The sequence below is a fragment of the Pongo pygmaeus genome, chromosome 10 (assembly GCF_028885625.2).
Source record: "Pongo pygmaeus isolate AG05252 chromosome 10, NHGRI_mPonPyg2-v2.0_pri, whole genome shotgun sequence".
NCBI classification, from domain to species: Eukaryota; Metazoa; Chordata; class Mammalia; order Primates; family Hominidae; genus Pongo; species Pongo pygmaeus.
In genome coordinates, this window is record NC_072383.2 from 28,810,751 (window position 1) to 28,834,019 (window position 23,269).

Consider the following 23,269-nt stretch of genomic DNA (forward strand, 5'->3'; position numbering starts at 1 on the left):
GCTCTGTTGTGTGTTGAAAAGTCTCTGACGTTATTCACCTCAAGTTTTTTTCTTACGTTATTCACCTCAAGTTTTGTGGGCCTCCATCTTCAGTCCTAGAATTGACAAACGATGTCCCTACTGGTTCTAAGTTTGCTTATTTTATTTCACACAAAAATAATCTCATTGCTTTATTTGAAGGATGGCACCAGATTTCATTTCTTATATCATGCTTTTCCTCTTGTCCTCCCTGTGCCTTGTGCTAGCCTGTGATGCCTTCATTGCTCCCTTGTACCCTTTTTGCTGACTTCATGTCTGCCCTGCTAGACTCTGCACTCCACCTGCTGGCTGTTGAGGCTCAATGGTGGTGTCCTGGATGTGCCATGTAGTTCAAGGGTAAACGTAGGTCAAACAGGTGGACTAAAGTACATGCAGTCCAGCATGATTAAAGCAATATTGTCAAGGTAGTCAACTGTTAGAAACTACTATTGGACATACTCAAATTTTTTAATTCACAGAAAAAAAAATTTTGATAGTCATAAAAGTTTAGGATTAAAAACAACTTATATATAACTTTACTTCAAAAGTGCTTTATTCTATTAATCTCATTTGTTTCTGACAAAAATTCTGGAATTAAGTGTTCCTGAGGAAACTGAGTCTCAGGGAGGTAACATGATTTGTTTAAGGTAACATATTAAACGGCAAATCTACAAATCAAACCAATTCTTGTCTTTTATGTAATACCAGCATTCTTTAACTAACCACATCATACTTGCATATAGAGAAAATATTTCACAAGTTTAGACATTTCCGAATTTATGTAGCTCTTTTTGTGTTAAAATGTAGGCATTTGAAGAGAGAGAGAGAGAGATATATATATAACCAACACCTCCTGTGATTTGAAATATCAGCGTTATTTTGGGGATAATGTTAACAGTATTATATTGATTCTTTGAAATGCAGCAACTGAGGGCAAAATATCTAAGTACTTTGAATTTTGATAAAAGACAGTGAATGCCACTCAGCCCAGGTTAAATAAAGTATTAGCCCAGATTAAAGACTACGATGTTGCAGTGCCTTTCAGTGCTACCAGGTGGCGTGAGTGCACCACACAACTGTTCCTGAAATATTTATGATTTTTGGCATAAGCTCCGTATAGTTATTGAACATTAAAATGTTAATGTGAGTTTTAAATTAATGTGAATGTGATCTTACATTACATTGTTACAGCAATGATCAGCTTTGCTGCCTTTTTTTGGACCACTTCTTATATAAAAAGCTAGAATACTTTAAGCTTTTGAAACTTTTAAATTTATTGTTAAACATTATTATGATTTCATTGAAGGGAGGTTTAAAAAAGGCAAAATCACAACATTCTCACTATCCTAATGTAAAAACTATTCATTTTTCTCTCCTTATTCCCTCTTTATACATGCATATGTGCATATATTTGTGTATTCATAATCATAATAAAGGTATATTTTATTTTTTGTAAAAAATTCTGCATATTGGTCTTAATCAGAGTATAAAATGGCTTATTTTATCTATCAAGTCAGTAACCTGGTGGTTGATGCATTCTCTTTCCAGAAAACTGTGGTGATTCACATTGTCTAATTGAGAGTTAATAGTATTCATATTACTTGAGTTGTTTTTAAGAGTGCATTTATATTTATCTGTTTTCTCTACTTCAAATACAAAATACAAAAATTCACAGTGCTTTAAAAAACAATATATCCTCCCTTTAAAAAATTTATGTATTCATTCAGCAAATATTTGTTGCATGCATTTTAAGTGTTAAGCCATTGCCAAGAACGAGATAGCATCATTCTTGCCCTCAAGGGTTTCAGATCAGTGGGGAAAAAATGGGAAAATAAACAGGCTACTATACTATGATGTCTTGAGGGAAGCATACAGAGTTATTGAAGCTGCAGAAAACCAAGTAGATTTCAAAATCCTATTTAGCTTTTTTTCTTCTTGATATAGTTACAGCTCTTTTTTATTCTTAATGCTCTGCAAAGAAGATTAACCTATACTTTACCTTATTTAACTGTATTCTGGTGTGTAATCTAACCTATCTTCTTTTTTTTTTTTTTTTTTTTTTTTTTTGAGGCAGAGTTTTGCTTTTGTTGCCCAGGCTGGAGTGCAATGGCGCGATTTCAGCTCACCACAACCTCCGCCTCCTGGGTTCAAGTGATTCTCTTGCCTCAGCCTCCTGAGTAGCTGGGATTACAGGCATGCGCCACCACACCTGGCTAATTTTGTATTTTTAGTAGAGATGGGTAACTCCATGTTGGTCAGGCTGGTCTCGAACTCCCGACCTCAGGTGATCCGCCTGCCTCGGCCTCCCAAAGTACTGGCATTACAGGCATGAGACGACGTGCCTGGCCTATCTTCTTGTATCAAACATATTCATCTCTAGATAATACCTTTAGCCCATGCCCTTATTCTCTGCAAATTAAAGTGTTCATTTGTTCTAGCACTTCCCAAAATATGTCTAAGGAAGACTAGCGTTGTGAACCGTCCCTTGAAAAGTGGAATCTGAGGTCAAATAAATTTGAGAATCATTGCATATTAACCCTGCATTTTGAAATTTCAAGATGCTTATTAGCATATTATCTGTTCTAAAAAGTGCTACCTTAAAAAACCCAATTTACCTCGGCATTTCCTAAACATTTTCAACAGAAAGAGCCTTTTAAAAAAATTCTTCTTAGCCTGTAGGAGTAGTGTTAACATTTTGAGAAACGTTGAGCTAAATGAATTTTTCAAGTGTTTTGATCCTTCCCTGATGCTGTATTCCAGCTTTCATGAGATATCTGTAGCTTTTAAAAAAAAGCTTGTTGCAGTGATACAAGTCTCATAATTGCATGGTAGAACTTGTTGTAATGATATGTCTCATAATTGCGTGATAGAAATTTCTTAAAGCCCTTATGTTTTATCTATTTATTTCTATATTCCAGCTAATTGAGTTTAATTCTATTAGTGCTACTCATAAGCACCATAATTTCATTTATTTAACAGATATGTCATTAGTTCTTTCAGAGAAGGTACTAATGCCCAGAACTTTCAAAGAACTTCAGACAGTATGTTGCCCTCCCTTTTTCTGTTTCCATGAGTAAGATCAGGGTTTATAATATGTCCCAACTGCTTGCTCTGTATAGAAAGGAGTTTGGAAAGCTTTCTTTTTAGTGGATTTAATGTTAATAGGAATAACATCGCTACCTTTTTTTTCACTAAACAATTATAAGAAATTATTTTTTCAAATAACTTTTCTTATTTTTAAGGTAAAGCTTTCCAGTTTGAATTTAGATGACCACGCAAAGAAGAAATTAATTAAACTTGTAGGAGAGCGATACTGCAAGACCACAGATGTGCTTACCATCAAAACAGATAGGTAATGGAAAAAAAGTTCAGCCGACTGGTCACATGTATTTCCCCATTGTCCACCAATTCTTTGGCAGTCCTTTTTAAAGAAGCTATATTGAAGATGGGGGAGGGCGTAGCCTTTTCTTATTAAGCAGAGTTCTCTAATTCATATTTTTAATATCCTCACACTAGCCTACTATTGCTGTGATCTTTATGCAGAGGCATGCTTAGCTAATTTAATGTTATTTTTAACCTTGATTTTAATATTTCCATGTATATAAAACTCGAGAGAGATTAGAAGAAAAAAGTGTGATTTGCTAGTGATTAATGCTTAAGCAGGCTTTTACACATTCAAAGCATATAAAAATCTTATAGTTCAAAAGTAAAATTATTAAACGATCTATGGATCTATGTGGAAATTGATGAAGGCACATTTGTAAATAATCAAAATCTCAGAGCCAGGACAGATGTTTATAAAGGCAATATTAAATTGATCATATATGAATTTATAAATTGAGTCATTTTTTATTTGAAGTAAAGAAAGGTTATTGGTATGTTTTCACTAAATGGCTATTTTATTTTTAGAATTATACTTTAGCTGTTTCCAAATTATGTCAAAATATAAAAGACCCACTTTTAGAGATAAGTAAGTGGGCCGATCTGCTGTCTTCCTGTCCATCCCTGTTTGAAAGCATTTGGAGGTGTCAGTATCGATTAGGTCTCATGATTCGCAGTGGTGGGAAGAAGGAGCCTGACACACATGCAGAGATTGCAACAGTGTGGAGGCAGAAAAAGCTCAGGACCATGGTTTGTGATTATTACCATATGTGAGAAAGTAGATTTGAAATATATTAGGAATAGTCTTTTTACTATCTTCAGATAATGTTGGCTTTTCTAGTTCATGCAACTTTAAAAAATGCCTTTAAAATGTTATTGTTTGAAATTCTGTGAGTATCCAATAATGTTGCTTTTTTTTTTTTTAGGTAGTTTTACAAGTGTTAGTGTATGGATATGTTTTATGGTAACTATTTAGAGTAGAGGACTTAAATAAATATTAAGTACAGAATAAGCAGTATAGTTGAAGTTATTTGTCATAAGATGGTTTTATTTGATATTTAAAGAAATTGGAAGTAATTGTATCTTTCTGTATATTATTTTATTATCCTTAAAGCTCAATGTGTCGTCTCATGTATGTAGAAGTTTTACCTAATTTTAAGTTATTAGTTCCATTTTAAATACAGCAGCAACAGCACAGCATTGTATAGTGTAACTCATTTTTAAAAGAATCAGTGTAACTCATTTTTAAAAGAATCAGCTCTAGGAAAACCAAGATGAACATCTATCATCTTTCTATATCTACTTCTTATTTTTATTTTTAAATTTTTTTAGAGATTGAGTCTCACTCTGTTACCCAGGCTGGAGGTCAGTGGCACAGTCATAGTTCACTGAAGCCTTGAACTTCCGGGCTTATGCAGTCTCCTGCCTCAGTTTCCTAAGTAGCTAGGACTACAGGTGCGCACCACCATGCCTGGCTAATTTTTTAATTTTTGTAGAAACAGGGTTTTGCTGTGTTGGCCAGGTTGGTCTCAAACTTCTAGCCTCAAGCAACCCTCCCACCTCACCCTTTGAGATTACAGGCATGAGCTACCATGCCCAGCCCTATGTCTACTTTTTAGACGAACTCATCAGATATGTTCATGCTATCTGGCAGATTCTTGGCACTGAGATAGTGAAGGGAACTTATATTGGACACAATCATAGTAAAAGTAGCATAAGCTATTATATACAGATAACTCCATTAGTAATGAAAACAAAGAGATACTCGAAATTAAGTTAAAATAACACTGGTGTTTAGCTTCCTCAAGTAATGAACTACAAAGACTATTTTTATTCCAAAAACAGTTTTCCTAAAGCAGAAAAGGAATACCTGAAAACATTATCTTCTGTATTTAGTATATTGCATATTTTGCAAATTATTCTGTGTACTGGGTTTTTAGAATTTTGACTTCTCCCGCTTTCTCTTTAATAGGTGCCCTTTAAGGAGGCAGAATTATGATTATGCAATGTATCTACTAACAGTGTTATACCATGAGTCTTGGGTAAGTGTGTGTGAATATTTAATGATTTTGTCATTGTAATTTAGATGATGTTAACCTTTCAAAATACTGTGTGTGGCAAGTACTCAATTGAGTATTTTGTGAACTGCTAAATAATCTAAGTATGTATGAAATGTCATAGGTAGCTTCTACTGACTTTAAAAGTAAAGGTCTTGAAATAGGATTATTCAGTTCATCTCAGGACCTTGCTAAAATCATATTCCTAAAATGCCTTGAAACTTCAGAGTTTTTGACTTTGTTTTTTTTTTTTTTTTTTTTTTGACTTTGGGTGAAAGTTGTCAGCTATGAAGAGAATAATAATTATCTGTATAATTTGAGAATTTATAATTCATCCTCTTTAAGTAAACTGCAGAGCAAAACTTTATAGAAAGGTATTTTAAATGTTTATTGAAATTTTTAGTTAACACATGACATTTGTGTGAACATTTGACTGTTATACATTAGGTAGAACTAAGGGCAGTTAATTATAGCTTGAGTATTCTTTATCCAAAATGCTTGGGACCAGAAGTGTTTCAGACTTTAGATTTTTTCAGGTTTTGGAATATTTGCATATTAATATATAATGAGATATCTTGGGGATGGGACCCAAGTCTAAACAGGAAATTCATTTATGTTTCATATATACTTTATACACATAGCCTAAAGATAATTTTACACAATATTTTCAGTAATTGTGTGCATGAAAATTTTGACCATGCTCCATCACATGAGATCAGGTATAAATTTTCCATTTGTGTGTCATATCAATGTTCAAAAAGTTTTGGATTTTCAAGCATTTCAGATTTTGGATTTTCAGATTAGTAATGCTAAACCTGTATTTAAATAATATTAAAAATACTCGAGTCTGAATTTATGGAGTTTTCATATAAGTATGTACATTTATAAGGAAGATTTTGCCATGCTTGAGCAACACCTCATCTGATTTGAAGTTGGTAGCCAATATGTTTAGGTAACTCAAAGTTTGAAACAGTAATTTTTAAAATTAAAATAATTTTAGGTATGCATTTAAATTTTTTGTGCCTTACCCAACACAGGGTACTCAATAGCATTTCATACTAGGAACATTCAAAGGAATAAAGATAGCTAGAGAAGGGGGTCATGTTCTTTAGAAAGGACTTCATATGTCAATGTCTACAGAAACAATGAAAAAAGGAAAAAGAAGTAAAGAAAAATTGAAAAAATAAAAGTTTTCATATGGAAGAGGGCTTACATTTGTTTTTAATGACTCTTAGAGATACAACAAGGTAGCAACAATAGTAAGACAGAGACAGACTTTGGTTTACTGAGAACTTTTTTTCTTTTTTTTTTTTTTTTTGAAGTCTCACTCTGTTGCCCATGCTGGAGTGCAGTGGTATGATCTTGGCTCATTGCAACCTCCACCTGCCAGGCTCAAGTGATTCTTCTGTCTCAGCCTCCCGAGTAGCCAGGATTACAGGCATGCACCACTACCGCCTGGCTAATTTTTGTGTATTTAGTAGAGACAAGGTTTTGCCATGTTGGCCAGGCTGGTCTCGAACTCCTAACCTCAGGTGATCCACCCGCCTCGGCCTCCCAAAGTGCTGGGATTACATTTGTGAGCCACCATGTCCAGCCCTCCCAAAGGGGAACTTTCTAAGAGAGCCATCATAAGATGCAGTGAGCTACTTCAGTAGGTAGAAAACATTCCATCCATTGGCCACTTAGTGAAGATAGGCAAAAAATATATACTCCTTGAATAGGTAGTTAAATTCCATGGCCTTTGGAACATCCTTTCAGCCCGAGTTACTGTGATTCTGTGAATACATGCAGCTGTTCTCTAAACTGCTCACAGCTTTTCCTTCATATTATGATAAAAGAGTTTTCACACAAGAGGATGAATGGAAAGTGAAAGAAAACAACTTGGTTGTGAGATTAGTAAAAGACAAAAAGTAGCTGGTAAGCTCTTCTCTTCAATTATTTCCATTATCATAATTTATCTGGATTTTCTAGTTCTGGCTTTAGGAGCAACATCAGAATAGCAGTTAATCTCTCTTTCGTACGCAATTGATTTTAGAAATGCCGTTGGCTGAAGATAATTAAGTTTCCTTTTGAACCAGCAACATGGCTGAATTAGCTACAGCTTTATGGCTGTTGCTGCTTCAAGATTTAATAACTAACAATAAATACAACCCGTTTTGACTCTCTTATTTTCCCAGTATCTATTAGAATGAATTTGCCCAGAAGGAAATGATAGGCATAAATTCAGTGGAAGTTGATTTATGGGATTCTTTCTGTGGTTCCGTGACTTAGAATCCAAACAGGGTTGCATTCTGGATTCATGCAGAAGCCTTTGATCTTTAGTGCTGATTACTTTGATGCCGGGATAAGTAGCCACATACAACTGTCCAAACAAGTATACTTGAAGAATTCTATGTTACCGTTGTTTCTTGGTCCTTTCTAAACAAGTACCATCAGTGAAGAAGATTTTGAATACAGATGAGCCGTGAAATTTTGCGGAGCTGCTAGAAAAGAATTTTTATTGAATTGAAATTCATTTTCCCTCACCAACGTGGAATTCATACTTGAAATTGATGTTATCACCTGTCATTTAATCAAATAGCCTCTTTTTAATCCATTGCTTGATTTTTTTATAAGCTAGCTTCTGAGCATTTAATACCCAAATATATGCTTCCTTTGGCTTTTTTTTTCTTCTTTGAGTCAGGGTCTTGCTTTGTTGTCCAGGCTGGAGTGCAGTGGTACGATCATGGCTCACTGCAGTCTTGGCCTCCTGGATTCAAGTGACCCTCCCACCTCAGCCTCCTGAATAGCTGGGACTACAGGCGCATGCCACCATGCCCAGCTAATTTTTGCATTTTTTTTTTGTAGAGATGGGATTTCACTGTGTTGCCCAGGTTGGTCTTGAACTCTTGGGCTCAGGCAGTCCATTCACCTTGGCCTCCCAAAGTGTTGGGATTATAGGCATGAGCCACTGCGCCCTGCCTTCCCTTGGCTTTTTAACCTTCCCCTGGAGGTTACCTCTAAGTATCACTGAGGGGAAAGTAGCTGCTACTTTTATGTAGCTCGTAGTACTGAAATCCCTCTGGAGAAGTGATCACCTAGACTCCAGTAGAAGGATATTACTGTTGTATACTATTCAAAACAGTTTAACTATAGAAGTGTCAAAGTAGATTTCAGTAAGCATTGACGTCGCAAAGCATAAGCTTCAGGCATAAAGGCTTAGTAATGCCTCAAAGAATAATTATTTCAGTGCTGGAAAGGTGATAAGAGACACATATTCACTGGACCATTCATTTATCTTTCAGCAGTTTAAAGAAGCAAGGAGGCTGGGAGCACTTTGGGAGGCCGAGGCAGGCAGATTGCCCGAGCTCAGGAGTTCGATACCACCCTGGGCAACATGATGAAACCCCGTCTCTACTAAAAATACAAAAAATTAGCCGGGTGTGGTGGTGGGCGCCTGTAGTCCCAGCTACTCGGGAGACTGAGGCACGAGAATCGCTTCAACCCGAGAGTCGGAGGTTGCAGTGAGCCAAGATCGCACCACTGCACTCCAGTCTGGGCGATAGAGTGAGACTCTGTCTTGAAAAAATAATAATAATAATAATTAAAAAATAAAGAAGCAAGGAGAGTTGTAGATATTTGGTTTCCTATTTTAATGTTATGTATTGTTAGCATTGGAATGAATTTTTAACCTTTGGAGCCAGACAGACATGGATTTGAATTCCAGGGCCATTACTTAGTACCTGTGTAATAGTCTCTGACTATTTAACCTCTGAGGTTCAGTTTTTTCCTGAGGATTTTTGGATGGATCAGGGAGAATTTGTGTAAAGTGTCTGGCAAATAGTGGGCTCTCCATAAGCATCTATAAATAATGTTGATATTAACAATAATAAGATGAAAGATTTTTTTCTTAGAATTTTAAATTCATAGTTTCCCAATTTCTATTAATATATACAGCTTATATTTAATTTGGCTGAGTTTGTACAAGTAAAGTCAGATCTATACTCTTTAGGATGTGTATCCTACTCACAATTTGACATAATTGATGATAACACAACTTCCTTAATTTTAACTTTTTAGTGATTTTTTAAAAATTGAAACCTTCCATAAATGATTAGGTTAAGAAATGATTGAATCAATTTGCAAAGTGACTGGCACAAAAGATAAGCACAAATACTGGGGAAGAGAAAAAAACAGTTGCTTTAGAAAAGTTAGAGATCTGAAATCAAATTTCAGAGATTCATGGATGATTTTGATATTGAATTACTAATGGTTGCTTTTTCACATTTTAAAATTTCGGCTGTCTTATTTGGATTTCATGATAGTCTTATTGTCAGAACTATATCTAGCTTTGTAATAAAATGGTTCTGAAAAGTCATGTAACAGAAATTTCTAATTTAGCCAAGCAGTGTTGCACTCCTGTAGTCCCAGTTTCTCTGGAGGCTGGGGCAGGAGGATCTGTTGAGCCCAGGAATTCGAGTCCAGCTTGGGCAAATAGAAAGACCCCCGCACCAACCTCTAAAAATAAAAATTAAAAATTTCTAAGTTGGAGAATTTTATACTTACTAAGAGTTCATTTTAAAGGGGACATTATTACAGATATTTCTGATAAAAATGAATACTTTTGCAGAGCCATAATCACCGTTTAATCTGTCAGATTTATGAGTTCATTTTGATTGTGTATGCCTACACACCTGTGTTTCCACTGGAGAATGCTTGAGCAATGTTTGCTATGTTGTTTGTTCTCTTTTGCATTCAACAACTATTTAGTTCTTGTGTACAAGATATGTTGCTAGGTGCCACTATCAAAATGAATGACCCCCTGCCTTAGGTACCTTGATTTCTGGAGGGAAACCGTTGGTTATAATACAGTCTGTTGAGCTTAATGGAAGTAGGAACACAGTGCTGTGAGAGCCACATCCCTGAAAACGTCACAGGAATGATGATGGGTTTTAGAAGATGAACAGGAGTACGCAGTACAGAGTGGGTGAAGAACTTTCTAGGCCTTGTGGGTTTAAAGAGCAGGCAGAAGTTTGGTGTAGCCAGGGTATAGAGCTAACAGGGCTAAGAAGGGAGGTGAGGCTGGCAGTAAGTCAGAGATAGGCCATGAAGCTCGTCATAGTGCTTATTTGCAAAATGTAGATTTGTAACCAGAGGGCAACATTGAGCTGATACAGTATTTTACTAGTTATTTGAAAAAGTACTTCTCACTATTTTTGTTTTATTTTATTTTATTTTTGGGGCTTGTGTGTGTGTGTGTTTTACTAGACAATTTTAGAAGTTTATTTTCTCTTTGGAGACTGAGTTTTGCTTTATCACCCAGGCTGGAGTGCAGTAGCGCAATCATAGCTCACTGCATGCAGCCTCTACCTCCCAGGCTCAGACGATCCTCTCACCTCAGCCTCCCAAGTAGCTGGGACCACAGGCAAGTGTCACCATGCGGAGCTAATTTTTTTATTTTTTGTAGAGGTGAAGTCTTGCTCTGTTCACCACACTGTTCTCGAACTCCTGGGCTCAGGTGATCCTCCTGCCTCTGTCTCCCAAAGTGCTGGAATTACAAGTGTGAGCCGCCATATCCAGTCCCCCTCTCACTGTTTCACTGTTCATGAAAGAGTAAACCATCCTGTGTCAAATGTCAAGTGCACTTTCATTAAAAATGGCAAATGTTGGCTGGGTACAGTGGCTCACGCCTATAATCCTAGCACTTTGGGAGGCCGAGGTGGGTGGATCACCTGAGGTCAGGAGTTTGAGACCAGCCTGACCAACATGGTGAAACCCCGTCTCTACTAAAAATATACAAATTAGCCAGGTGTGGTGGCGGGCATCTGTAATCCCAGCTACTTGGGAGGCTGAGGCACGAGAATGGCTTGAACCCGGGAGGCGGAGGTTGCAGTGAGCCGAGATGGCGCCACTGCAATCCAGCCTGGGCAACAAGAGTGAAACTCCATCTCAAAATAAATAAATAAAATAAAATGGCAAATGTTTATTAATTGTCTATTTGCTTGGGTTGCTGGATATGAAAGTTAACAAATCGTGGGGAAACCATCGTCTCCAACTGAAGAACACTCTAGTGGGAGCAAGGAGGTATAATAATAAATATCACAAAAGTGTTAAGGTTGTCTTAGTTTGGGCTATCATAACAAATTACCATAGATTGAGTGGCTTAAATGACAGAAATTTATTTCTCACAGTTCTAGAGGCTGGGGAGTAGTTGATCAGGGTGCCAGCATGGTTGGATTAGGGTAAGGGCCCTCCTTCTGGTTTGCAGATGGCTGTCATCTTACTATGTCCTCACTTGGAGAACAGAGAGAGAGGAAGGAAATTCCCTCCTGTCTCTATCATATTAAGGGTTGAGATTCCAATATCTGAATTTGGTGGGGGGACACAAACATTTGGTCTGTAGCATGGGTTCTATAATTTAACATTTCATTTTTAATTCTTCTCTACTTCTTCATTTCTTATATATCTTTCAAGACTTCGACCTGCTTTGAGGCTGTTACTCTTTGTCTGACTTCTGCTTTGTATAGATAGCAAGTTATTATGTCTTATTTTATTTTCTATGCTGGTCACTAGAACACCTGACTGCAGTTAGTTGTCTTAGTCACGGATTGTTCCATGTATGTTTTGTTTTTCTAACTTTAGGGCCTCATTAGCAGGGATCTGACCTATTGTAGTTTGTACTTCAAACTATCTAGGTCAGTGCTAGGTAAGAATACTAAATGTTTCATAGCAGCTATTGAGGCTGGGCACGGTGGCTCACACCTGTAATCCCAGCAGTTTGGGAGGCCGAGGCAGGCAGATCACTTGAGGCCTGGAGTTCGAGACCAGCCTGGCCAACACAGCAAAACCTCATCTCTACTAAAAATACAAAAAAAAAATTAGGAACTATTTTAAAAAGTATTCGAATTCTACATTACTTTGTAAGTTCTCCACAAATACTTGCTTCTGTGAGTTCAGTTCATGATGCAAATTTACAGTTGACAATGTTAATAGAATCTATATTCTAAAAAAAACTGGCTCTTCCTGGCAAGATGCATCTCTTTAACATGAAGTGTATGTTTTTATTTAACATTTTATGCATAAACTTACTAATGTTACAGTGTTCATTAAACAACTAACTACACACATGGATTGAACTCCCATGAGTCCGAGGATTAGTGGTTGGCCAGTAATGGTAAAGTGTAACTACATGCCACAGTTTTACTTGATTTCAGACAAATACATCTGGCCTTTGTTCTAAGAAGTGGACCTGTGATGTTGCTCTGAGAGTTAACTGGGTCTCTGTCTCTGACTTTCTTTTTTTTAACTCTGTGCTGCTTCAATGATCACCTTGTATTAACATAAAAAGGACACTAAAAAGGGGGTAAAGTAGTTGTTCCATCTCTCCCCCACAACACACACTGAGGCAGGGTCTCGCTCTGTTGCCCAGACTGGAGTGCAGTGGCATGATCTCGGCTCACTGCAGACTCTGTCTCCCAGGCTCAAGTGATCCTTCTGCCTCAGCCTCCCAAGTAGGACTACAGGCGTGCCACCACACCCAGCATGTTCCATCTTTCAAAAGTGCTGCAAAATACTTTGTCTTTTTTCTTTTCTTTTTTTTTTTTTTTAACACAAAGCATTTAGTGCAGCCATCCATTTTAAATTAGGGCTAACTTTGAAGGTCAGGAATCAAACAGCTTATCTTATTATAGCCTTTTCATTTTATACACTGAGAAATTAAGATTTAGAGGAAAGGTCAGGTACTTTCCCAAGGTTACAGAGCTTTTTAGTGGAGGAACTCAGACCTGAACTGCAGCTTCAGTGTATCATATTCTTTCCATGGTATCGTATTATTTAGTTTTATTCAACTTTGACTTTCAAAATGTTATGAAATAAGAGATGAAATCAAATCTGACTTTAACTGCTAGTTTACTCTCCTTTCAAAATGAACAACTGACTAATTGAAAATTCATCTATCTCCATAACCTGTTTTCAGCTGGCACTGTATCAGTGCCACCTGGGAAGCTTTTTTTTTTTTAAATTATACTTTAAGTTTTAGGGTACATGTGCACAACGTGCAGGTTAGGTACATATTTATACATGTGCCATGTTGGTGTGCTGCACCCATTAACTCGTCATTTAACATTTGGTATATCTCCTAATGCTATCCCTCCCCCCGCACCCCACACAACAGGCCCCAGTGTGTAATGTTCCCCTTCCTGTGTCCATGTGTTCTCATTGTTCAATTCCCACCTATGAGTGAGAACATGCAGTGTTTGGTTTTCTGTCCTTGCAATAGTTTGCTGAGAATGATGGTTTCCAGCTTCATCCATGTCCCTACAAAGGACATGAACTCATCATTTTTTATGGCTGCATAGTATTCCATGGTGTATGTGTGCCACATTTTCTTAATCCAGTCTATCATTGTTGGACATTTGGGTTGGTGCCTAGTCTTTGCTATTGTGAATAGTGCTGCAATAAACATACGTGTGCATGTGTCTTTATAGCAGCATTATTTATTTGGAAGCTTTTAAAACTACAGATGCTTAGGCCCTGCAGAATCAGAATCTCTAGCTGTGAGACCCAGGTTTTGATACAGTTTTAAAAGCTCCACAGGTGATTCTGGTGCTGAGCCCTGATTGTGAATAATTTCTCCAGTCTTTGAGTGTTGTAAATAACTCAACACTCAAAGACTGTAGGTTGGCTTGTCTTTTTTAAGACAGTTTTTGTGCATGTAAGTTTGAGTATCCCTAATTTGAAAATCTGGTATCTGAAATGCTCCAAAATCTGCAACTTTTGAGCACTGACATGATGCTCAAAAGAGCATTTCACATTTCAGATTTGGAATGCTCAACCAGTCAGTATAATGCACATATTCTGAAATCCTTTAAAAAATCGAAATCTGAAACACTTCTGATCCTAAGCATTTTGGATAAGGGATACTCAACCTATATCTAATATCAGAGCTTGAGGGTAAGGGGTGGTAATTAGAATGAAAGGGGCAGGCAAGAAAATGGAGGGATTTTTCTGTTGTCCATAAATAGGAATTTAGACTTGATGTGATAGACAATAGGCAGTGTTCTAGATCCCTGAGTGGGATGATGCTACACAGAAGGTGACAAGCTCATACCTCTTTGCCTTCAGGCAGGACTTCGTTTTATTATATACTTAAAAAACCTTTAAGAAAAGCTCACGTTCTTCTTCCCCACCCAGTGGCTGAAGTAATAAATTTGAGAGTTACAGTTTTCTTCCCTTTCCTGATACCTCCTGATAAGTTACCAAGTCTTTTGGTTTTTGCTTTTAAATATCGGTTAAAGCCGTTTCCCCCTTTTTATCCCTACCGCTACAGTCTAGTATAAGTTTTCATTATCATTTACCTGAAAACTACAATAGGCATCTAATTGATTTCCCTGTCTCATCCACCTTCTGTATTACTGTTAGCGTAATTGTTCAAAAAAACAAGTCTCTTGTACCATATTCCTTTACAAAATCCTTCATTGGTTTCCCATTACTTAGGATAAAGTCTGAACTCCTTAGCATGCCATTCACAGCAATTTGCCACCTCATTACCAGCACTCAGGAAATATACATTATATAGCCTATACCTTAGCCATAATGAACATAATATGTTCTTTCATAACTTTGCTTATGTTATTCTCTTTGCTTATAATTCTTTTTTCAAATTGATCAGCCTTGCAAATTCATATGAATCTTTTAATACACCTCAATTGTAACCTCTCTGTTTCCTGCCCTCCCTTTTCCCTCCTCTAGTTAACATTCCTTTTATTACTTTTCTGGTAATTGCCTGTATACTTGTCTGCTCACCCTATTAGACTGAGATCACTGAGGACAAGGAGTGTATATTCATTCATCTTTACATTTTCAGCATCTAGTACAGCGTCTGGCAAATTTGCATTCAGTAAATGTTTTTTTTAAAACTTAATTGAATTGAATTCCTTGACATAGTTAAAAATTTAGCTTTGGTAGCTGAAAGAATTGACAGTAATTCTTTTTTCACTTTTTATGAATATTTGCCTCTTCGTATTTTTTATGATTTTCACATTGCTTGGGATTTTAAAAAATGGTTAAACTGTTTTCTCTCATACAGCACAAGGCCTTACTTGTAATCATGAGAAGTGGAATATTACTATGATTCATGTCCTAGGCAAAGAGAGTTGTAAATAAGAAGGTAGGAGGTGACAGGCTTGTGTGTTCAGTGGAGCAGATATTTCTTTGCCTTCTGTTGCAGCAGAATACATTGACCCTTGCATGTATTAGCTATTTTTTTTTTTGTATTAAATTCATACAAGAAAAAAAAGATGTTAGGTTCAAGTTATGTTATTATATTTTTTGTTACTCCTTTTATCATGCCTCGAGGTTCCTTAGAACATGTTGTTCTAACACTAACAAGCAGTGTGGTTTTGGGCAAATTATTCATTTGCTCTGGGCTTCAGCTTCCTGATCTGTAAAACAGATGATAATGGTACTAACTAACTCCTAGGTTTGTTGTGAGAATTAAATTAGTTAATACCTGTTAGGCACTTAGAATAGTGCCTGGCGTGTAGTGAGTGTTCCAACAGCTTTTCAGCCTCAGCCCACGCCACTTCCTTCTCATTGGCCTTCATTCATTTCCTCGATTGTGTTAAGCCCGTCCTGGCTTCAAGGCCTTTGTGGATGCTTCTCCTCTATGGGGGATCACAATATTCATCTGACTGGCTCACAGTCAACTTCAAGTCTCTCATTAGACTGAATGTTCCCAGAGAACACTATGCCTGGCAGAGTAGTTGTGCAATAAATATTTATTGAATGAATGAGTAAATGAGTAATCGAGCCAACTGGAAAAGAGAACAGGATCACATGGAATGGAAAATTGCTTCTTCAGGGGTTGGGGTCAGGGCAGAGTCTCATTGCAGGCAGGAAGGAAAAGAAAAGGGGTGTGCGTGTGTGTGTGTGTGTGTGATACATATTTATAAATTAAATGGTGAAATTGTAAATATTTAATGGTCAAAGCATTAAAATAGGAGTCGACAAATTAATTGAATTCTTTGCCTAAGTGATGATCAATTTGAGCTTAAAATGGTATTTTTAATTGCCCCCAGTAATTTGAATATGCTGTTGTTTGTGCTTTAAAATTAATATATTCCAGCTACACTTCAATAAAATAAACTTTTTTTGTGTGACAAGATCTGGCCCTGTCACCCAGGCTGGAGTGCAGTGGTGTGATCTCGGCTCACAGCAACCTCAGCCTCTCGGGCTCAAGCAATCCTCCCACCTTAGCCTCTGACTACAAAAAAAGAAACTGAAACAGCTAACAATTTCAATGCTGGCTGTGGTTTTGGAAGCTAACATTTTGATAGTAAGAGCCAGGCACAGTGGTACCCGTCTCTAATTCCACCTACTTGAGGGGTGAGGTGGGAGAATCACTTGAGCCCAGGATTTCAAGGCCAGCATGGGCAACATAGTGAGACTCCACCTCTTCCTTTTTTTTTTTTTTTTTTTTTTTACTGATTCTTTTGTATTTCTTTTTTTTTTTTTAATTTTTTTTTAATTATTATATTTCTAAGTTTTAGGGTACATGTGCACAATGTGCAGGTTAGTTACATATGTATACATGTGCCATGCTGGTGTGCTGCACCCATTAACTCACCGTTTAGCATTAGGTATATCTCCTAATGCTATCCCTCCCCCTTCCCCCCACCCCACAACAGTCTCCAGAGTGTGATCTTCCCCTTCCTGTGTCCATGTGTTCTCATTTTTCAGTTCCCATCTATGAGTGAGAACATGCGGTGTTTGGTTTTTTGAGACTCCAGCTCTTTCAAAAGGAATTGATAGTGAACTATAAGTCAGGGCACAAAATTGTAAATAAAATATAATCATAGAAGGATTTTAAAAAACGGATTTAAGATATACACCAAGTGTTACTAGTGTTAATGGGCCATCTTTGGGTAACAGAATTATGGATGATTTTTTTTATTCTATTTTTTAGTAATTTCCATCTTTTCTATGAAGATGTATTTAAAATTGCAACCTGCTGATACTATATCAGAAGTCAATTCTGGATTATTATTCCATTAGTATTAACTTCCTATTTTTAATATGACACTGAACTTTTGCTAAAAAACCCGGAAGTTAAAAGTGTTAAGGAAACTGTTACCAAAAAAAGCCATTTTAAGTCACATATACATAAACATTTCAAAATTGTTATTTTTAATTAAACATCTTGGAAAGATACTGCTTATTTGCAAATAGTATGGAGTCAGTGACAAAGGAATAAAGACCTCGTTTCTGTGTATTTTATCTAATTTTGTAAATATCACTATATGATTTTGTGAGTGGGAATAATATAGTGAAACATTTGGACAGTTGTGTATTTATATTTACTTTGGAAGTTTTAGTTTACTGCTTCATAGTGGTGGGTGGAGTATATGTCATGTACACTTTGAAGCCATTCTGCAGGTTGTGGAACCCCTTACTCCCAATACTTCTCCCCAAATCCTTGGCATAGGTACATAGGTTTTAGAGGTAGGGAAATGTGGGTTTGAAACGCACTCCTCTTTGAAGTTGTATTATTAACAACAACATTTATGTAATGTTTACTATGAGCCAGGTCCTCTAAGTACATGGATATTCCTTACCTCTTTTAATCTTCAGAACAGCCCTGTGAAGTCAGTTCTTAACAGAGATACAAGTTCAAGGAACTCACCTATTACAGTAATAAATGATGAAAGTTAGGATTTAAACTGAGGTCTGGGAAATACCAAAGCTCACGGTAAATACCATCTTATACTAACTTCCTGGATGACCTTGAGCAAAACTTAGCTGCCTCAGCCCTGCATCTGTTATTTAGAAACCCAAAAAGCTTTAGAAATTGTTAGTCTTTCCATAACTTATTTGGTGACAAACATGTGACCTGAATAGATGACAGGCTATTTATATTTTTTGTTCATTCCATTCAGTGTGAATATTCATGTATGTTGCATTAAAAATTATGTGTTGGATTAGGTGATGCTGCTATAGACCCCTCTCTAGAGGTGTTAAAAAATATATGATATATGTACCATAATTCACTTTCTAAAATACAAAAATTTCTGAAATCTGAAATCCCCCAATAGATTGTGGACCTCTGTTTAACTTCCATAATACTCAGTTTTCTTATCTATGTAATTCTTAAAATCTATCCCAGTAAATCTTAACAAGAATTATATGTAATAGTATACATAAGCATTTGAGATACCTGATATATAATTAAGTATTCAATTTGTTGGGATTGTTACTGTCATTATCTTGGAATTCTTATTCAGCTGTGCAGAGTTTGGATCCTAAAGCTAGACCATGTAGAAAATGTGAATTTGGCTGGGCACAGTGGCTCACACCTGTAATCCTAACATTTTGGGAGGCCAAGGCAGGTGGATCACTTAAGCCCAGGAGTTTGAGAACAGCCTGGGCAGCATGGCAAAACCCCGTCTCTACAAAAAAGTGCAAACATTAGCAGGGCGTGGTGGTACTCTCTGGTAGTCCCAGCTACTCCGGAGGCTGAGGCAAGGGGATTGCATGAGCTTAGGAAGTTGAGGCTGCAGTAAGCCAAGATAGCGCCACTGTGCTTCAGCCTAAGTGACAGAGGGAGACCCTGTCTCAAGAAAGAAAAAAGAAGGCCAGGCGCAGTGGCTCATGCCTGTAATCCCAGCACTTTGGGAGGCCGAGACTGGCAGATCACCTGAGGTCAGGAGTTCAAGACCAGCCTGGCCAACATGGTGAAATCCCGTCTCTACTAAAAATACAAAAATTAGCTGGGCATGGTAGTGGGTGCCTGTAATCCCAGCTACTCGGGAGGTTGAGGCAGAATTGTTTGAACCCAGGAGGCGGAGGTTGCAGTGAGACGAGATCGTGCCACTGCACTCCAGCCTGGGTGACAGAGTGAGACTCCATCCCCCCAAAAAAAGAAAATAAAAAGGAAAAGGAAAAGAAAAAAGAAAATGTGAATTTAGTTTGCAACTGAGGCTGAACACTGCATTGTTTTCAGTACAGGATAGGAAGCCACGCCTTTTACAGAATGTAGTTTGTTTTCCTTACTAGTGACTTTAAACCATAGTGATTTTCTTCTATAAATGTACATTATTCCATAGTGCAGGGTTTCCTATCCTTTTTGTCAGTTCCCGGTGTCCGGGTCCAGCCCATGCTGAAGTCCAAGGGGCGTGGGTGGATGAACAGAAAGAACACTTGGGGGGCTGTAGGCAGGTGAAAGATAGTTTTATTCAGCAGCAGCTCAAATTAACAGCTTTCTTACACTGGCTCTCTTATGAACAGCTTTTCTTACACTGTCCACCTTTATCTCGGCAGTTTGCTCTGGCTGTGTGGCTCCCGCGACCTCCATGCCTGCAGCTTCCCAGTAGGCTCTCCCCTGCCTTCAGGGTCAGCAGCTTAACCCTTTATCTGGGCATGCGCAAGCCGAGCTGTGTCCTGGCTCCCTCCTGTCCAGACGGACAGCTTTGGCTGTCTCTTTCTCTGGGCACCAGTGCCTGCACAAGAGCCATGTTGAGCCAAGCTGAGCCCCAAGAGCGCCTGTACAATGGTAGCAGGGCAATTATACCTTTTACAGATAACAGTGGCTCAGAGCCAAGGATGAACTTACACAAACAGGTTATATAACAAGTGGCGGTGTGCGCCTGCACGCCAAACTCGCTGAGTCATGCAGGCCTGGATATCCACCTTGGCCTACCTCCATGTACCTTTTCATGTGATTACACACTTAGAAAATTATTTACTGGCTAGGTGCGGTGGCTTACACTCTGTAATCCCAGCACCTTGAGAGGCTGGGGCAGGGGGATTGCTCTAGGCCAGGAGTTTAAGACCAGCCTTAGGCAACATAGCAAGACCCTGTCTCTACAAAAAAAAATTTAAAATTAGCTAGGCATGGTAGCGTGCACCTTAGTCGTAGTCCAGCTAATCAGGAGGCTGAGGCAGGAGGGTCCTTTGAGCACAGGAGTTGAGGTTGGCGGTAGGTAAGCTTTGATCACACCTGAGATGAATGAAGGAGGAGGGTGCTTCATTCTGCTGCCAGTATTCGAGGCTCACCTGGCTACAAGGGCTGAGGGAATCAATATCTTGGCATACCTATAATACATCTTGGCAAACCAGTGTATAATTATATACACCAAATGTAAGGGGAAGAGACATGAAATGTGGGAATTATTAGTGGATTTACTTTGATTAATTCCTCTGCGTAAGCATCTATTTTGAAGCCGTTAAGAAAATTCAGATAAAACGTGTGAAACTTAAAAATACTAAATAGTTAAGTCTCTTAATTGCCCGTATTCTAGCAGTCAGGCAGTTGAGTCAGGAATGAGATGGAGTGACTGTTTTACTTAACGCTTTATAAAATGTATTTGTCAGTTTTTTAGATTAAGTATATTTTACCCTGTAAGTTTGAATTGTGAAAAAACTATGACATTGTCTTGAAACCTTTAAAACATTTCTAAGAGTAGATAGAACCAATAATGTAATTAATTTAGGACATTTATTTTTTAAGGGGCTGACATTTATTCCTTTCTCAAGTATTACAGTAAAAATTAGGTGGGGTAGGATAATTTTGCCAATTTTTTTTAATGCGCAGATTCAGAGTTTGTTAGAAATTATTTGCAGCAGAGTTGTGGGGGAGAGGCATAACAAGTTGTTTCAGGCTGGTCTGAAGGTAGTGAGTTATCTCAGTTGATTGTTCACAGTCAGTTACAGATTGAATTCCTTCTTCTGCTCTTACCCCGTTCTCACTACTCGACTAGCCTAAAAAATAATAATAATAAAATAAAAAGAAGTTGTTTCACATTATGCCTTCCCTGCCAAGCCTAAAAACCTCCCGACCAGATTTTTTTTTAAAAAAAGGACAGAGTTGGTTCTCAACTGGATATTTCTAGAACATACGCTGAGACGCTGTCCACAGCCATAAATTTATTACAGGGAGGTGGGGCAAACATGCAGGAATTGTAAGTGCAAATATACCCCACTTGGCTCAGGAATTTGGGGGCCAGGGAAGACATCCTGCCTCTTACTGGTTTCCCTTGAAGGAACGGTACCCAGTTTGAAGGATTCAAAGGAGAATTTCTTCTCCTAAGTCTCTTCCTTTCGCCTCAGTGATCTGAACAGGCTTTCTGACTCGGTGTTGTCCCAGTGGCCTGTTTGTGATTGGTGGGGCTCCTCTTTACCCTTGGAGGAACACATCTCCAATGCTTTCTTTTCTTTTCATAGGCACTTGTAGTGGGGATAGGGGTGGGAGGGTGGCATGGGTGGAAACCTTACCTGCTTCTTGGTCCCCACTCAGCTCTGCAGAGCCTTGGAGCTGTCTACTCAAGCTGGGATCTCTTTGAAGGGGATTTTTCAGAGGTAGAATCGTGTTTCTGACAGCCTCACAAATATACTCATCTTTTAATATTTTGCCACCTTTAAAAGTTGTTATTCGGAATAGTAGATGATTCCTTAGCAGCCTGTAGCTCAGAATATTGTTATGTGTTAATTTGGAAAAAATGTGGCTATATTCAGCACTTCTTTGAACCAGGGTATATTACTTATTAGCTGTGTTGCTTGATTTTTCACAGACTGTTACATCTCCATTTAAATCATAAATCTGAATTATGCTATATTACTGTAAAGCCTACCAGTGTTCCCTAGAATAGCATGGTAATAATTTTCGTAAGAAAAAACAAGCAGTAACAAAACATTGTTCACATTATGGGAACAGAAAGATAATAACAAAATAAAATTCCAGGATAGGCTGGGCACGGTGGCTTACACCTGTAATCCCTACACTTTGGGAAGCCAAGGCAGGCAGATCATTTGAAGTCAGGAATTTGAGACCAGCCTGGAAAACATGGTGAAACTCCATCTCTACTAAAAATACAAAAATTAGCTGGGCGTGGTGGTGGGCGCTTGTAATTCCATCTACTCAGGAGGCTGAGGCAGGAGAATCGCTTGAACCTGGGAGGTGGAGGTTGCGGTGAGCCAAGATCGTCCCACTGTACTCCAGTCTGGGCAAGAGAGCGAGACTCTGTCTTGGGGGAAAAAAAAGAAAATTCCAGGATATATGAAGTCATTATAACTAAAAACCATGTATTATGTACATCATATTCTTAATTTTATTATAATAATTAGTCTTCCTCATCATCCCACAAGTATATCACAGAGATAAATACAGTCTCCTCTCAGCTCTCATTATTTTTAATAATGATTTCCTTGGTACTAAAGAAGTTGAAGATTACATCTCAGAAATGCAAGATGTTGGGCCGGGCGCAGTGGCTCACCCCTGTAATCCCAGGACTTTGAGAGGCCGTGGCAGAATAATCACTTGAGCCCAGGAGTTCAAGACCAGCCTGGGCAACATGGCAAAACGCCATCTCTACAAAAAATACAAAAATTAGCTGGGCATGGTGATGGGCGCCTGTAGTCCCAGCTACTCGGGAGCCTGAGGTGGGAGAATCACCTGAGACTGCGAGGTCGAGGCTGCTGTGAGCTGTGATTGCGCCACCGCACTCCAGCCTGGGTGACAGAGTGAGACCCGTCTCAAAAAAAAAAGGAAATGCTGATGTATTAGGGTTTAGAGAATAGCTGCAAAAAGTTATTTTCTATATCTGCTGGAAAACAGCATATCTTTGTAAGTACAGTTTGTAAGGCAGACAGATTGTAATTATGTGGATAGAGTAGCGAGTGGTAACAGAGCTTGACAGACCAGTGTTCACGTGACAGAGTGTGCAGCCCTCAAGCGCAGGTGCAGCTGGCTAACAGTGCTGGGTTAAGGGGACAGAGTGCACAGACAAGGCGTTGGCCAGGGCCTCTCTACATTTTGCAAACTTATCTTCCCTTAAAAAGGA

General features: G+C 38.1%; 1 protein-coding gene across 1 annotated transcript in view; it reads left to right on the plus strand.

Moving 5' to 3' along the window:
- MRPS35 (mitochondrial ribosomal protein S35) overlaps positions 1 to 23,269 on the plus strand; it is a 41,207-nt gene that overhangs the window by 16,751 nt on the left and 1,187 nt on the right. The window contains exons 6-7 of the mRNA XM_054442928.2: positions 3,261 to 3,370; positions 5,372 to 5,441. Coding sequence (XP_054298903.1) covers positions 3,261 to 3,370; positions 5,372 to 5,441 — 180 coding nt within the window. The remainder of the gene's footprint in view (positions 1 to 3,260; positions 3,371 to 5,371; positions 5,442 to 23,269) is intronic.